The sequence below is a fragment of the Urocitellus parryii genome, assembly GCF_045843805.1.
Source record: "Urocitellus parryii isolate mUroPar1 chromosome 11 unlocalized genomic scaffold, mUroPar1.hap1 SUPER_11_unloc_1, whole genome shotgun sequence".
NCBI lineage: Eukaryota > Metazoa > Chordata > Mammalia > Rodentia > Sciuridae > Urocitellus > Urocitellus parryii.
The window spans coordinates 284,118-299,206 of NW_027551757.1; the positions used below are offsets into that span (position 1 = coordinate 284,118).

Sequence of the window (15,089 nt, forward strand, 5' to 3'; positions counted from 1 at the left end):
GGTCTGGGCCAGGACCCGTGCAGGGGCCGGGGCAGGAAGACCCGTCCCCACAGGAGCTGCAGCCACGGCAGGTGCCCGGGGTGTTCAGTGAACGCATGGAGGCCGTGGTGTCTCAGGTGAGCAGTGAGTGGGTCCTCAAAGGGGAGGGGCTGAGCAGGGGAAACAGCACGTGCAAAGGCCCTGGGGCTCTCAGAGCACAGGTGGCTAGACCTTCTGCACACGTCTGTGTGTCCCCACGGGGCCCCTCCGTGGGCATCCATCCTCCTCTTCCTCCACACTAGGCAGTGCCTGCCCCCCAAGGCCCTGCTCTCTGGGGTTCCAGATTGGCCCCACCCCTCGGGTGCCCTCGCCCGGGGTCATTGCCAGGAGCCCGTCCCCCCGGCCACCTGCACACCTTCAGGGCCCAGAGCCCACGCCAGCCACATAGGTCAGGAAGCGGGGTCACAGAAGGTCCAGCAGGACAGGGAGGGCAAGGACCAGAACCCGGGCAAATGGCTTCAAACTCAGCACGGCCACTCACTAGCTGTGCCACCCTGAGCAAGTGTCTTAACCTCTCTGGGCTGCTATGTCTTCTACAAAACAGGGGTATCAGCAGCAGAGACCTGGGGGCTGAGAGGGTGTCACAGTGCCCGGGGCCCAGCCAGCTCGCTGTGGGGGCCACTCCCCAGGCGAGGCCAGGGAGGCCCCAGGGGAATGAGCTCAACCCAGCCACACCCCTTCTGGACTCCAGGTCCAAATCCTTCCAGATCTCACAGCTAAGCGCAGCTCTTTGCCCAGTGGCTGTCCCTGCTGCGGGGCGAGGACGGGGACCTGGATGTGAGTCGGCTCCGCTTCCTGCCCTGACACCCGTCCCCTCCCTGTCGGCCTGGGGCCATCGGCAGCAGTAGGAAAGGAGGCTGCCTGGGTGAGGCCAGCGGACCTGGGGTCCACCTAGGACCTCCAGCTCACTCAGGGCCGGCTGCTCAGGCAAACGCCCTCCTTCCGTGTCCCGTGTCGGCGGCCGCCCACCTCGTCCCTGGGACACGCACACCCTTCCCCCTTCAGGACTCCGCCAGATGCCCAGGCCCTTTCCAGGGTGTGCGTCACTGCCCCTCGGTTGTCCCCTCCGGGGAGCCCTCCACCTCATGGTGCCCGCGGTCCACTTGGTCCTTCCAGGGAGGCCCCAAGCCCGGGGCGGGGGGTGAGAGAGGGACAGGAAGTGGAGCCGCTGAAACCAGGTCCCGGGCACACGGCGGCGAGGCCGGCCTCCCCTCCAAGCTGGCATTTGGCCAGGGGCTTGCGGTGCTGCGCGGATGAGGGGAAGCTGCTGAGACCCAGCCACACGTCCACCCCGGGAGCTCGGGGACCGTCGGGGGAGCAGGCCCTGTCCCCCGCTGCCCCGCCCCCCCCCAGCTCCTCCGCAAAAGACAAACCCAAACGAGGAGTGACTTGAACCTGACTTTCAGGAAATGAGGACGGCGATGGCAGCTCGCACGTGGGGCCCCCGCAAAGGCCGGAAGGGGACGGGAGGCTGGGCCATCCCTGAGGGGTGACCAGGCAGAGGCCCCATGCAGCCTGCCACCCAGGGGTGGTGGAGGGGGGGCGGCCAGGGAAAATGGAGGGTCAAGAGGGGGCCGCCTCCGCCCGCTCAGACGCCGGGGCCCAGGGAGCTGTCGGGGGACACTTTCCCAAGGAGTGTTGGTGTCCACTTGGCTACTCCTCGGACTCCAGCTACTCCCCACCGAGGAGATGCTTCCAGAAGTGGAGCAGGAGGAGGCGCCGGTGGCCAGGGTGGACCCTCCCCGTCTCCTCCCTTCTCCCCACCAGCAAGGGAGGGCAGCCTCCTCCAGGAGCAGCCGGAGGCCGGAGAGTACCTGCTTTCCCACCCAGGAGGAGCGGGCCCGCGGTCACCCCTTGGGTGACCGATGTGGATCAGGCTGCACAGGGGAAGAGCCAGTGGGGACGGGAGGCGAGATGACCTAAATGGATCCGAGGAGAAAGAACATCTCCGTGGGAAATAGGGTGGAAAATAGACCAGGGAATGACGGATGGGCGCGCCCCGGGGAGGAGCCATCCATCAGCCTGCCGGACGGGAACGGGGAGGAGCGGGGATGCCGGAGAGCGGAGCAGGAGTGACGCGCCACAAGGGTCACTACCAGCCGCGCAGGGTGCTGGCGCTTCCCCTGTGCAGACCGCAGTACCCCCCAACCTCTGCCCCTTGGGATTCATGCTCCCCAGAAACGCCGGCTCCACCCTTCCTGAAGCCCCAGACTCAGATGCTACTTCCTGACACCCAGGTCGGGCCACAGGCAGAGGGACCTTGTCCCTGTCAGAGCTGAAAACAGAAACAGCCGCTAGTCCCAGCACCGGGTCTCGCGGCATCCTTCCGGTGGCTCTGTCGGAGCACAGCCCTCCCCTTATAAACGGGGGGGAAGCTGAGGCTTCACGGGACAGAGCTGGGTCCCTGTAACCAGGCGAGGGCTGCACCCAGTCACTGTCCCCCTGACCACCTCCTGTGCACTGTCCCTCCATCTGGATGGACTCCAGGGGGTGTGGGTCTCTGGGTGGCACCAACAAGTGATGCATGAAGCTGGGATACCTTTTCCTCCGGCTCCCTCCCGGGTCCCCAGGAGATCATTGCGGGTCTCTGCTCAGGACACCATGGTGTTGGGAAGCCCTGTGCCTCAGCGACGCCATGCTGCCAGGGAGCCCTCTCTCTCCGTGACTCCACAGGCCACAGGCTCCCTGCTCCCGAGGGCTGCCCACCCCTGCTGCCTCCCCAAACCCATGCCAGTAGCCCTTTTGATGGCCCTCCCTGGTGCCCCAGAGCAAGCAGGTCCTTCCCTGCTGGAACCTGATCCTAGGAAGTGTACCAACTGGTCCCAAAGTCACAGAACTCTCACAGGGAGGCGCTGAACCCAAGCCGCGCTCTGCCTGCCTCGGAGGCCCCTCCGCGCCCCAGCTGGCGCCTAACCGCAGCCGTTCACACCCGCCACCTTCACAGATCGGCCCTATCTCTGTGCCACCTGCTCCGCTTTGTACTTAACATTTTTTTCCCCTAACTTGACTCATTATTTACTTAAATAAAGCTGTTTTTTTTTTTTTTTAAAAAAAGGAGAGAATTTAAATCACTGCCCCAAATGGCTAACCAACATCTCTTGTCTTAAACAGAGGGCGACGGAAAAGATAATTACGCTGGAAACAGAACACTGGAGGAAGATCTTGCTTCCGCGGGGAGGGCTGGCCGCCTGCACCTGTTATCTTTGTTGGAAAGGGACACTAAAGACACAGTAGCAAAAGCCTGAGCCTGTCTGTCCCCCTCAGTGACCCCTTGGTGTTTTATGGCCATGGGCCTGCCCACGGCTGGAAGCCGTGTCCTAGACCCAGATTGTCTGTGGAACTTGGTGCAGAGATGGAAATGTCCCAGCGGCCCATGAGCACGTGAAGGGCGTCTGGTGTGGCCGAGGAACTCGACGGCACTGAATCCCATTACCCTGGAGCTGAGGAACCTGATTGAGTTTTAATTTAAACGCCCATAGCCACACGTGGCCAGGTACTGAGGCTGCAGCTCTAGAGGGGACGCCCCGTGAGGGCAAGCCACTCGCCTCTGGATTTTTGGAAGCCAGCACCAGGCCTGGCCCCAGGCAGCACCTAACGAGTATCTGTGGCCCAAATGAAATGAGGAAGGAAGGAGAGGAAGGGAGGGTGGAGGGCCCGTCCTGCTTCCTCAATCAGGAAGCTGCAGGCTCTCTGTCCCCAGAACCAGTCCCTCTGCTCCGGGCCTCTGCCCCACCCCACCTCAAGCTCCCCAGCCAGGCGACAGGCCCTGGGAATCGCTGCCGTCGTCGGCTGCCCTCCACGCTGAGCTCCGACCCACTTCTCTGCTGCAGAAGTGAACAAAGCAGTCTTTGTGCCGTGGCCGTCGCTGCCACCCCCTCGCTCCTTCCGCCCCTGCCTGGGACATTAGGTGCCTGCTGACGATCAGCAGCTCATCACCTGCTTCTGTGGCGCCAGGCACCTGGCCTTTGGCTATTGTGGGGCCTGAATTCCCAGTTGACCAGCCCAGCGCTTTGGGCGGTGAGCCGTGGACCCGGCTGGCCTGCTCCCGCCCAGCCTGGCCTCCCCCCAGGGGCCAGGGCCTCTGATGGACACCTTCCTCGGGGGGCTCTCGGCAACGGGAGGAAGAGGCCATCTGGGGAGACGATGCCAGCACCCAGGATCGGTGACAAAGGAGCCGTCCGAGGAGCCCTGGTGCCTCTGCAGGAAGAGAGCCAAGAGGCAGAGGAAGAGCCCGGCAGAGGACCCACCAGCGCCCAGTGGCCGCCCTCCTCGGAGACCCGCGACTGCGCCTGTGACTTATGAGGCGGGGAGACTCCCCATGGAGCGCTGCCAAGTCCCCACCCCACTCTAGGGACCTAGTGCCCCCTCACATGGGGTCTTGAGGGAGTGTCCCCAGGCCGGGCCCCAGGATGGGGCACCAGGGGGCAGACCCGTCCCCCTGCGATGCTCAGTGTTTTCAGCTTTAAAATGGGGCAAAGGGATCGGCTCAGGGCAGAGCCCTGGCCTGACGAGGGGGACGTGAAGGTCCCTTCCAGCCCCTCGGGCTCCGACACTGTGGTGCCGCAGCCGTGGGTTCCCAAGGTTCTTGAGTGCTCCGGGGTGGGGACCGCACTGTGTCCCCTCCTCCGAGAACAATTCTTCCCCTTCACACTCGGCAGAGGGGAGCCCGCCGCGAGGCAGGCGCCACCACTTTGGCAACCCCTGCTGTGTGCTGGGCACTGTGCGTGGGGACACCACGCGTCACCCATGGACCCTCCCACAGCCACCGTGAAGAGCCACTGTGTCGTTGAGAAACCATGGCTGAAGGCCACGAGGAGGTTCCCTGAGTCCCCGCCTGGGACCGTGGGGCAGATGGGACCCGAGGCCCGGGCAGACCCAGGCTCCTGCCTGTGGGGGTCTAGAAGCTTCCCCAGGCCCTCCTCTGTCCCCTCCTGGTGGGGGCAGCTGGGCCAGGGCGTGTGATCGTGCCAGGGCCTGAGAAGCCGGACTTCCCCTCACAGGCATGAACTGGGCAAAGGGGGCAGCACCCCAAACAGCATTTCCTCTCGAGGCCACTGTCTCAGGACAGCCCCAGCCACCACGTGTCACCCCGTGGAGGCCCTAAAGTGTTCCAGCTTCGGGGGCCAAGAACAGCCACCTCCCCTTCCCGGAGCCCCTCTGCGCACGGCCCCCAGCTCTGTAGCTGCCCCCAGGCCACAGCTGAGGTCCCCCTCCCCGACCCTGGCGGCAGGTGGGCAGGACCCCAGCAGCTGCCAGCCTCACCCCGGACTCTCCAGTGAGGCGCTGCCCCCCCAGGTCACCGGCCCACCCTGGAGGGCACCTCCGCCCTCTCCAGGCCCCGCCCACCCACCCGCACTGTCAGGAGCACCTCCAACCCTTCCTCAGAGCCTTCCTGGCCTCTCCCGGTCACCCCCGGGTCCTCTGCTGGCCACCTAATCATAGGTGATCTTTACTGTCCCCACAGGAGTGTGTCTGAGGGGCCGTGGCGCCCTGAAGTCCTGGGGGAGGGCCGTGCCCTGGGCACCAAAGCCCAGGGCATGACCGGTCAGTCCCCGGCAGAGGGAGAAGCAAGGCTGGGTCCTCCGGGCTCTCGGGGGTCTCCATGGCCAGCCAACCCCTGGGGTCAGGAGGGAGGGCAGGGCCCACCCCGGGGCTCCAAGACCTGGCCTCCCTCCTCCACCAGCACCCTCCCTCCCGAGGAGACGCGGAAACCGAGACCCGGGCCTGGTGACCTCCCAAGAACACCCTGCCAGGCGGTGGCCCTGGCTGTGGGCCAGGCGGAGGACCAGCCTGCCCGGGGCTGCTGCGGGGCTTCACGGCCTGACCTGCGGGAGCCCGGTCTGCAGGCACCTGTGCCCGGGACGGAAAGGGCCCAGGCGGCCGGGCCCAGGCAGCAGGATGATTTCGGAGCTGGGAAGGGACGCACAAGGCCGGGGGCGAACCCCGCAGGCGACCTGGGCAGGTGTCTCTAGGCCTCACGCCCTCACCCAAATGGCGGTGCCCACGAGAACTTCAAGTCCTCACGCTGTCCCTGCCACCCGTCCCTCCTCTCACCTCCCCATCACCAGTGACGGACAGGCCCCTCCCCACGCAGAGCCCAGAGGGAACCGGAAGCCCCCGCCTGGTCTTCCCACCACCTCTGGCTACCGCTGCAGCCCTCAGATGGCCGCTGGAGGGCACAGAGCTGGGCAGGACACAAGCCTGGGCCCAGAGTCTGGGCAAAACCTCAACTCAAGGGAGACGTGGGTCATTCAGTCGTTCAACAAACGTGTCAGGAGACCTGTTCTCAGAGCCAGGCCCCGAGCAGGGATGCCAGCCCTCAGGAGCTCAGAGGGCATTTTAACAGAGCATTGCCCCCAGTGTCCCTGCAGCCCTCTGAGGGGACCTGAATCAGTGGGGTGCGGTGGGGTGGGGTGGAGTGGGAGGAGGAGGAAGTAGGCAGCCTCCGGGAGAGAGGCTGGGAGGCAGGCAGGAGCCAGGCTGGCTGAGGGCAGGTGTGTGCTCTCAGAGCCAAGGAAGGGCGGGAGTGGGGAGGAGGTGGAGCCTCTGGGCAGGCCGAGTCTGTGGGGCTCTGCTGGTCTCCCTGGGTGACCAGGGCCCATGGGTGTCCTTGCTGGCGACTGGGGATCCAGCACCCACCCGGCTGGCAGGGGAGGATGGAGGCCGAGCCATTGGCCAGGTAGCCGCCACAGCCACAGCCCCCATTTCAGGCTTCGGATTGTCAGTCCACAAGCTCCTGAGGAGCTGGCCTGTCCCCTTCCAGACCGCGGAGCTGAATGGGGCAGCGTGCTGGCCGGGAAGAAGGCAGGTGAGCTTGCAGGCACTGAACCCAGGTTGGCATGAAGCCCCCACCACTCTATCTAACGGTCTTCAGAAGAGAATGCAGTTCCAGGACCAGGTCTTTGCTGCCAGGAAGTTCACCAGGGAATCCAGCCTGAATTCCACATGCTGTAAGCCTTATTTAGAAAGCTTCACTTTCTGCTCTCTTCTACACCAGGAGACCAAAGGTAGCTGACTCACACTCACCCAACATGACTGGCTGGTCTTGCACACCCACTAAGGGTTTTGGGAGGAAGTTTCAATAGTGGGTGGAAATGGGGTCCCAGCCTCCATGCAGCAGGATCTGGTGGGAAGGGTGCTGGGGTTCACAATAAGACAGGCGACACCCCACATTTCACTAGGAGGAAACCACTTGGGTCTCAGACTGTACTCAGTGAGCCTCGTGCCTCGGGGGAAGGGCTCAGTCACCTCCAGCCAGCCAGCCAGGACCCATCCCCCGCTGTCACCAAGTGAGCACAACCACTCGTCACACCTAGCGAGGTTCAAGTGAGGCGCGTTCCATGTGCGCAGCTGAAATTGACTCTGACAACTCGAGCCAGAAAAAGCCATTGATAGAATGACCAGGGAAGCTGGTGGCAAGGACCCAAGGACCTGCCCGCCTGAGCCCGAGGCGCTCTGGCACCGCCGTTCCCACAGTGACAAGCGTCCAAGCTGCAGGACTTGGCCGAGAGCTTTCCATCTAATGACTGCTTCCCTCACCTGACCCTCTTCAGCCTCCAGAAGTGACACAGTGTCTAGGGGACCCCACTGCCAAGGGGGGCTGTCCAGGGCTCTCCATCTCAGGACTGGGCGACATTCAGACTCTAGGACAGGGTGACCGCCAGGCCCAGCTCAGGGATGCCTTTCCTGACAGTCCCACCCACCGAGACGATGTGCAATCTAGGGAGGGGGTCCCCCAGAGCAAATCTGTGTGGGCCTAGGGGGCATGGGAAAGGCCCGTGGACCAACCCAGCCCCAGTTCCTCTGCTTGGTGGGATCAAATCTGAGTCTCAGAAAGATGGCTCCCCCCACATGGCTCTCTCCTGAGCCTCGGTAATGACCAGGTGTCCAGCTCCCTGTCCCCAGCTCCCTGGGCCCCAGCCTCCTGCCCCCCAGCTCTCTGTACCTCCAGCTCCCTTCTCTCCAGCTCCCTGTCCCCAGCCTCCTGCCCCCCAGCTCTCTGCACCCCAGCTCCCTGCACCCCCAGCTCCCTGGCCCCAGCCCCCTGCCCCCCTCCACACAGTGTGTCTTGGGCCCCTTCTGTGGCCCCTGCCCTGGTGAACACGTCCCCTCCGCTCCTGGATCCACTCAAGGTGTAAAGTGGGAGCTCACCGCCCTGTTCCCTCCCAGGAACTTCATCCTGAAGACAGACGCCTCTTAGGAGGCCATGTCATGTGTTTCTGTCACCATCACCGACACTGATGGTTTCAGGGAAGGCCCTGCCTCCTCCCCAGGAGCAGCAGCTGCCTGCCAATTGCTTCAGACCTGGGTTTGGAACTCCAGCTCCTCCACCAGCACCAAAGCCTGGCCTGGCTCATCCGTGGAAAAAGGAGAAGAAAAGAACCTGGGGGGGGGGGGTGGAGCAGCCGCCACTCATCTTCCAGGAGCACGCCCATCCCTCCCCCTCTGAGATGTGGGCCGCGCCCATCCGTCCTCGGCTAGATGTGCCCGGCCCACAGTGCACACCCATTCATTCTCTTGATGATGACAGTGTCTCTTAGGGACACTCCCTCTCCCATCTGTGAAGATGACAATACCAAAGAATTCTACCTCACCTGAGGTTGGGTACAGTGAACCATGCAGATAGGGAGCTGGCCACCTGGCACCACCATGGGGCCCAGAAAGTGACCCAGGCCCATTCTCACCAGGAGACAGGGAAGCACGCAGGGGAGGAGCCCAGGCTGGGGAGGGAGGCAGTCCTGTGTTTGAATCATCCCTGTTCACCACCGGCGGGCCTTGGACAGGTCACTTAACCTCTCGGAACCTCTGTTTCCTCCTCTATAAACTAGGATTCATTTTACCTCTCAGAGTACTTGGAAGGATCAAAGAAACAAGAATGATATGCACTGGGCAGGATGCCTAGCTCCATTAGGGTCTGAGGTTCCCTTCCTCCCTCCAAGAGATGAATCAATTTCCCACTGAGCTGTGAACACCACGGAGGTCGGGGCTCCCTACCGCGGTCAGGGCCCCATTTCCAACATCCAGCATCACACCTGGCAGATCGTACCACAAACATTTGCTGGGGGCACGAACAAGTGAACCTGAGTGGCCTGGGGATGTGGCAGAGGGGGGCTGCTGACTCCCAGGGTGCATAGCCACTGGACTCCAAGACACCCAGCCAACAACTTGGTGGCCTCTTCTTGGTTGGCCTCTGCTTTTGAAGTCAGGGGCTGCTGTGAACCAGAGACCTGAGCCATCGAACTCCTCCATCGCCCTCCCCAGCGCCCCACTCTGCCCTGCCTGCCAGACGGTAGCAAGATTCAAGTGTGTGCCCGGCCCATGTTCCGAAAAAATCAGAGCAGCCAGGTGGATCTGAGACTTCCTTTAGATGGCCTCTGACCACCTCTGCTCACACGCCCTGCTCAAAGAATTCTCTGCAGCCAGAGCCAGAACACTGGAAAGCCAGAGGAAGCCTGGGGCAAGACCAGGAGGGCGCCAAAGCAGCCTGTGTTTCTGTCATTAACACATCTGAAGACTCCCTCTCCGAATCTGTGAAGAGAGGACCTTAGATCCGTCCTGCATCAGGAACAGGTCTGCAAAGCTAGCCAGCAGCCCTGGACAAGCTGCGCTGGTCCACATAATCGGGGCTACCGGAAAAAGAAAAGAAGAAGAAGAAAAAAAAAAACAGCTCTGGTATTAGGAAGCGAGCAATCTGGGACTGCTAAAGCGACTTGTGTGCAAGGCTGGTTCGATGTGGGGTCTCATCACCCCATCGACCACGGCCGCACTACCGCCCAGCCTATCAGCCTGCTCCAGGCATTGGGATTGAGGGGTGGGGGTGAAATCTGCTCCCTCTGGAAGGGCTCTCTTGCTTGCAAACGGGCATGGCAGAACTACTTAAGTGACAGGCCTCGGAGGTCGCTCCAGCTCTAACATTCTCCACATTTCATAGGCAAAAAAAATTATATTAGTTCAACCTCTTGAGAAGCTCGGGTTTGCCTGGTGGTCCGGGTGGGGTTTGGACGAGGGGCGGGGCCGGGTGGGGGCGGGGCGGGGCGGCCTGCCCTGGCCTGGGGTCCCCTGGCTGGGGCTGGAGAAGAAGCCCAGCGATGCCTGAGTCCCCACCGAGTGGGGAGGGGGCATGTGCGGAGAGAGGATAAAATACAAAGTCGTCACACCTGCCAGCCGCGCGCAGCCCCCGCAGTCTCCTCCGCGCCGCAGCTCGCCCTGCCAGCCAGCCCTTCCAGCCCACCCACCTGCTGACACCAAGCTGCGCAGCGGGAAGTGGCGGAGCCGCCCCACCCCCAACCCCAGACCCGACCCGGGTCTGCCCGCCCACAGATGTCAGCCGAAAATGTCCCCCAGAGCCTAAAGAGCCGAGTCCAAGGACCCGTCTTACACTCCACCATGGTCCCCCCTCTCTCCTGGGTCAGGACGCGGGCACAAGTGCAGGACTTCCTAGAAGTGGCCAGGCACGGTTCGCTGGGGCCAGCGGGGTCGAAAGCACCCCAGGGCGCTCCTAGGTAATCTGGGAGACCAGAAAAAGGTGGGTTCTCCTCGGGAGCGACTGGTGCTGGAGGCGGGCAACCAGGAGAGGATCTTCCGGCCCCGCCACCACGGTGAGCAGCGGCCCCTTCCTCCTGCTAATGCCCACTCCGACCCACCTCTGGGGCAGAGCAGGGAAGGGCGCCCTGGCCATGACCCTCCCCCAGCAGTGACCGCCATCGCCCCTCACTGGGCCAGCACGTTTCTGGATGGCGGACCTGGATTCTGCCCTCGCGTTGCTCCAAGGCTGCTCCAGGCAGGTGGCCCTGCGAAACCTACAGCCAGGTGCACGCTCTCGGCCACTTCAGGAAGGGCGCCCTCCTCCGGCACAGCCGCCTCTGGCATCTCAAGCGGACCCTTCTCGCCCCCGCGCCTGGCATCGCCCGCACAGACTGGAAGGGGGAAGGGGGACCCCACCCTCCAGCCCTCGCGTCTCCTCTGCGGAGAAGAGAGGGTGCCCGGCGGCCGGGACCTCCCCCAGCGCCCCAGGCTCGGAAAGTTTCCCGTCCGCGATGTGGGTCTGCGCTCTGCACCCCGAGCGCGGAGCCCAGGCGGCGCGGGCTCCCCCCGCGCCCGAAGCCCCCGCCTCCCGCAGCCTGCAGAGGCGAGCAATGGGAGCGGGGAGCGGAGGCGCCAGGACGGCGGTCAGCTCTCGGCAGCCGGGCAGCCAGGAGAACGCTGCTCTGGGATCCCGGGAGAGCTCGCAGGGTGGGGTTCTGACGGAGCCGGGGATCCCACCCAGCTCTTCTCATCATCGCCGCCCCCACCCCTGCAGCATCTTTCTGCCGCGCACTCGGGGGGCAGAGGAAGGGGTGCTCCCTTCGCGTCCCCAGCCCCCAACCCCCGCTCCCTGCAATGTCCAGGTGAGGGCTCCAGTGCATCTCAACAAAGCCCAGCGCCCTTTGGAAGCGCTGGAACCCGGACCCCCCCCCCCATATAATCGTTCCCTCCAGAGGCATCCGAAGGGGGGAGCCCTCACCCCAAAGTTAGGGGGAGATTTTGATCCTCTTTGCAAAGTCTTTCGCTCTAAGGGCAGAGGATGAAGTAGAGGCTTGCCTTCTCTCTGGGTTACACCAGCCCCTCCCCCTCTCTGCCAACAGGACCAACCACATTCCCGGCTCAAATTCTGCAGCTTCTCCACCCGCAGAAACAGCACTCTCGGAAGACTAAGGGGAAGGGGGCGGGGTTATTTGGGGGTACCCCTTTCTGGCAGGCACTTTCAGAGCCTAGCTAGGCATTTCTCAGTGGGACAAGTAATGTGGCAGAGGACAGAGCTGACCCTTCACCTCCAACACTCAGTTGGGATAGAGGCCAGGCCCTATTGGTCACCGTGGCTACTTTTTGACACCACTGCACGACCCCACCTCCTTGACAGAGTCCTGTGCTGACTTGAGCAGGGAGGATTCTGGACCTGTCCAGAATTGCCACTGGCTTAAGAGGGGAACCCAGGACAGGAAAGGACCTTCTAGGACCTGGACCCTCGAAAATTGGCACCCACAGCTCTTGGCTTGTCCCACCTCCCTTCTAAGGGGCTTACAGCCTGGCGTCTGCTCTCTGTTCATTGCTCCAAAGGTGCCTGGTCACCAGCTTCCACTCTGCCACCATTTAAGACCCACCAGGCGGCGCTGAGCTGGAAGCCCCAACACAGTCCCGAACCCTGCACCCTGGAGCTGTGGAGCCAAGGCTAGCTGGCTCTCCATTTGCGACCCAAGGAGCTTTGGCCTCCTTCCAGTTGACTCAGCCTAGCCTGGGACCAAGTATACTGTGGGGCGCGCAGCACACACACACAGAGCCAGGCACCCCTGCTCAGTCCCAGAGCATCCATGCACACAAGAACCCCATGCTCGGTCGCACAGCACACTCGAAGCCCACCAAGCAATACGACCCTCCTGCACCTGCACCTCCACACCTCCCAGATGGGCACACTCATGCCTCAGTGCCACATTCCTACCTCCTGTGCCCACAAATACAGTCAGCCATCGTCACACACCCCTAAAGAGACCAGCACACTGGGGACACGTGTGAAACGCCACACCTCACAGAACCATGCTTTAACACGCTCAAACGCGATGTCACGAGTGCACACACTTCACACCCTCATGAAGAAGCTGGCGAACGCTCACACCCCAAACACTCTCACACTCCCGCCGGCACCTTCCTCATGTAACTGATCCACACACTCCAGTACCCCTCAGATGCTCACACCATCACACACACACACACACACACACACACACACCCCGGCATCTCCAAATACCTCCCGCACCCTCTCCGCACACAGCTCCTTCCCGGACACCCTAACAAATGGACACGACAAAGACACACGCTCTCTCTCTCACACACACACGCTGGCACAGACCCACCAGCGCTCACTCCAAAAGCGACATCCTCAACCTCGCCAAACCAACCAGCTCCACAAGCCCGCAAGCCAGAAAGATGATCGGACCCCGAGCCACTCGGAGTGGCCCAGGCCAGGGCCCTTCCCTGGCGGCCGGTCCCCGCGCGCGTCCCCCCGCCGGGCTCCCGCTGGGCGCCCGCGCACTCACCGCGCGCCAGGTCCAGGATCGCGGCGAGCAGCAGGCAGACGCCGCCGCGGAGGCTCGGGGCGGCTCGCATGGTGCCCGGGAGCTGGCGGCGGTGGCTGGGCGGCGGTGGCGGCGGCGGCGGCGGGTCCCTTCGCCATGGGCTCAGGCGCGCTCCTGCTTCCAGCCGCCGGCCGAGGCGGTGGCGGGCAGTGCGGGGCGCCGCGGGGGCGCCCCCATGCCGCCGCGGCCGGGCCGCCGGGCGCCGGGCTCCACTCGGCTCGGGCTCGGCGGGGCGCCGCGACCCTCTCGCCAGCGGCGTCCTCCTGGGGCGCGCAGAGGCTCCGGGTCCTCGCCGCGCACGGCGCCCACCGTGGCCCGGAGTCCGATCGGCGGCGGCAGCGCCGGAGTTTGGAGCCGAATCGCGCTCGCCGAGCCTCGCGCCCGCCTCTCCCGGCCGCGCGAGCGCCCCCTCCCCGCGCCCTCCCTCCGTCCCTCCCCCTCTCCCCGCCCTCCCCTCGCCGCGCTCTCCGCTGTATTATACAGACTTTTCTTTAATCCTTTCTGGGCTGTTCGGCTCTCGGCCGCTAAGCCGATTTATTGCAGGGAGAAGAAGCAGCGCTCACCCCCTCCTCTCCCCTCCCCTCCCCCCACCCTAAATTCGCCCTCCCGCGCGCGCACACATCACAACTCGCTTCTGCCTTCGGCTTCGTGACCCTCCCCCGATGACCCGGCTCCCGCTCTCCGGAAGCCACGTTTACCCGGTCCCCCCTCCACCCAGCCTGTCCCTGGGACACCCCCATCCTGCCCCCAGCCTGATGAAAGGAGGCAGCCTCGGAGCAGGCAGGCAGGGTGTGGCTCCAGGGTCCTGATCTTGCCACCTACGAATGCCCTGATGGGAAGGATTAAGGGGCTTTCCTGCATGGCTGTCCCCTCCCCCAGGGTCCCCGGCAAATGGAACGACACCCTTCATTTCCTTTCCCCATAGATTAGCCATATTCTTGGGTCCAGCCAGGAATGGGCAAGGGACTGGCTGTTCCTTCCTGGCACCTTTTCTCAGGTCTGGACTTGGGTCTTATCATTATTCTCCCACCAACACCACCCACAGACAGAAGCCTGAGGGGCCTTGGGCTGGCCTCTGGGGGAGGAGGAGAGATGCACCCTATCCCTGGGCAACTGGGGACCATGAGCAGGGGAAGTGCAGAGCATGGAATTTCAACATGGCAGGGCGGGAACCTAGACTGGCAAGACCCCTGAATCTGCGCTCAGAACCCAGGTCTCCGCAGACCCCTGGCTTCGGGACTCTTTCTGTGGCCTGCTGTGTGGAGGTCTCAGCCTCCTCAGGGCACATAGCCAGCTCCACCTCCTGTAGTCCTTGGGGGGCAGGGGCAGGGGGGGCAGCGGTGGCCCCTGGGCTGCCACTCACAAAGGTGCCCCTTGGCCGCGAGCTGCTCCCTGCCTTGGGCCTCCCCAGCCTCTCCCTTGGCCTCCCAAGGCAGCCGGTTTGCAGCTCCTGCGTGCTCCTCGCCCTGGGGGAAGCAGCGATTTGCATTTATGAAGATCTGAAAGCATACGTTCACCTGACAGGCTTTAGAATGATCCTCTTGGTAAAATAATAATAATGATCATAATAAACCCTTATAAATAGGTGTTTGATTACAGTTTGTCCCTACGTGGATTTTTTTTTTTTTTTTTTTGAATCAGACTAATTGGTTCCCAGCCTGATTGGGCTGGATGTGGCTTGCACACTGGAGCTGTGGCCCTTTCTTCTCCCCTGGGTTAGCTTTTCCTTGCTTCCTCCATCCCCACCGCAGCCAAGTCCCCACCTCTCCAAGCTGCTGAGGGTGAGCTCCGGGTCGCCTCTCCCCCACCTTCTCTTTGGACTGACCCAGCCATACCAAGGGGCACAGTCCCTGCCTGCCTCCCCCACCCCCACTTCTTACCTCTGGCCCAGCAAAAAGCCAGCAGAACCACAAACCTGTCCCCACTTCCAAACCCTCTGTG

The 15,089-nt window shown here is 63.2% G+C and overlaps 1 protein-coding gene across 1 annotated transcript in view; it reads right to left on the reverse strand.

Moving 5' to 3' along the window:
- Igsf21 (immunoglobin superfamily member 21) overlaps positions 1–13,179 on the reverse strand; it is a 163,095-nt gene extending 149,916 nt beyond the window's left edge. The window contains exon 1 of the mRNA XM_026400855.2: positions 13,110–13,179. Coding sequence (XP_026256640.2) covers positions 13,110–13,179 — 70 coding nt within the window. The remainder of the gene's footprint in view (positions 1–13,109) is intronic.
- Between the last annotated feature and the right edge of the window lie 1,910 nt (positions 13,180–15,089).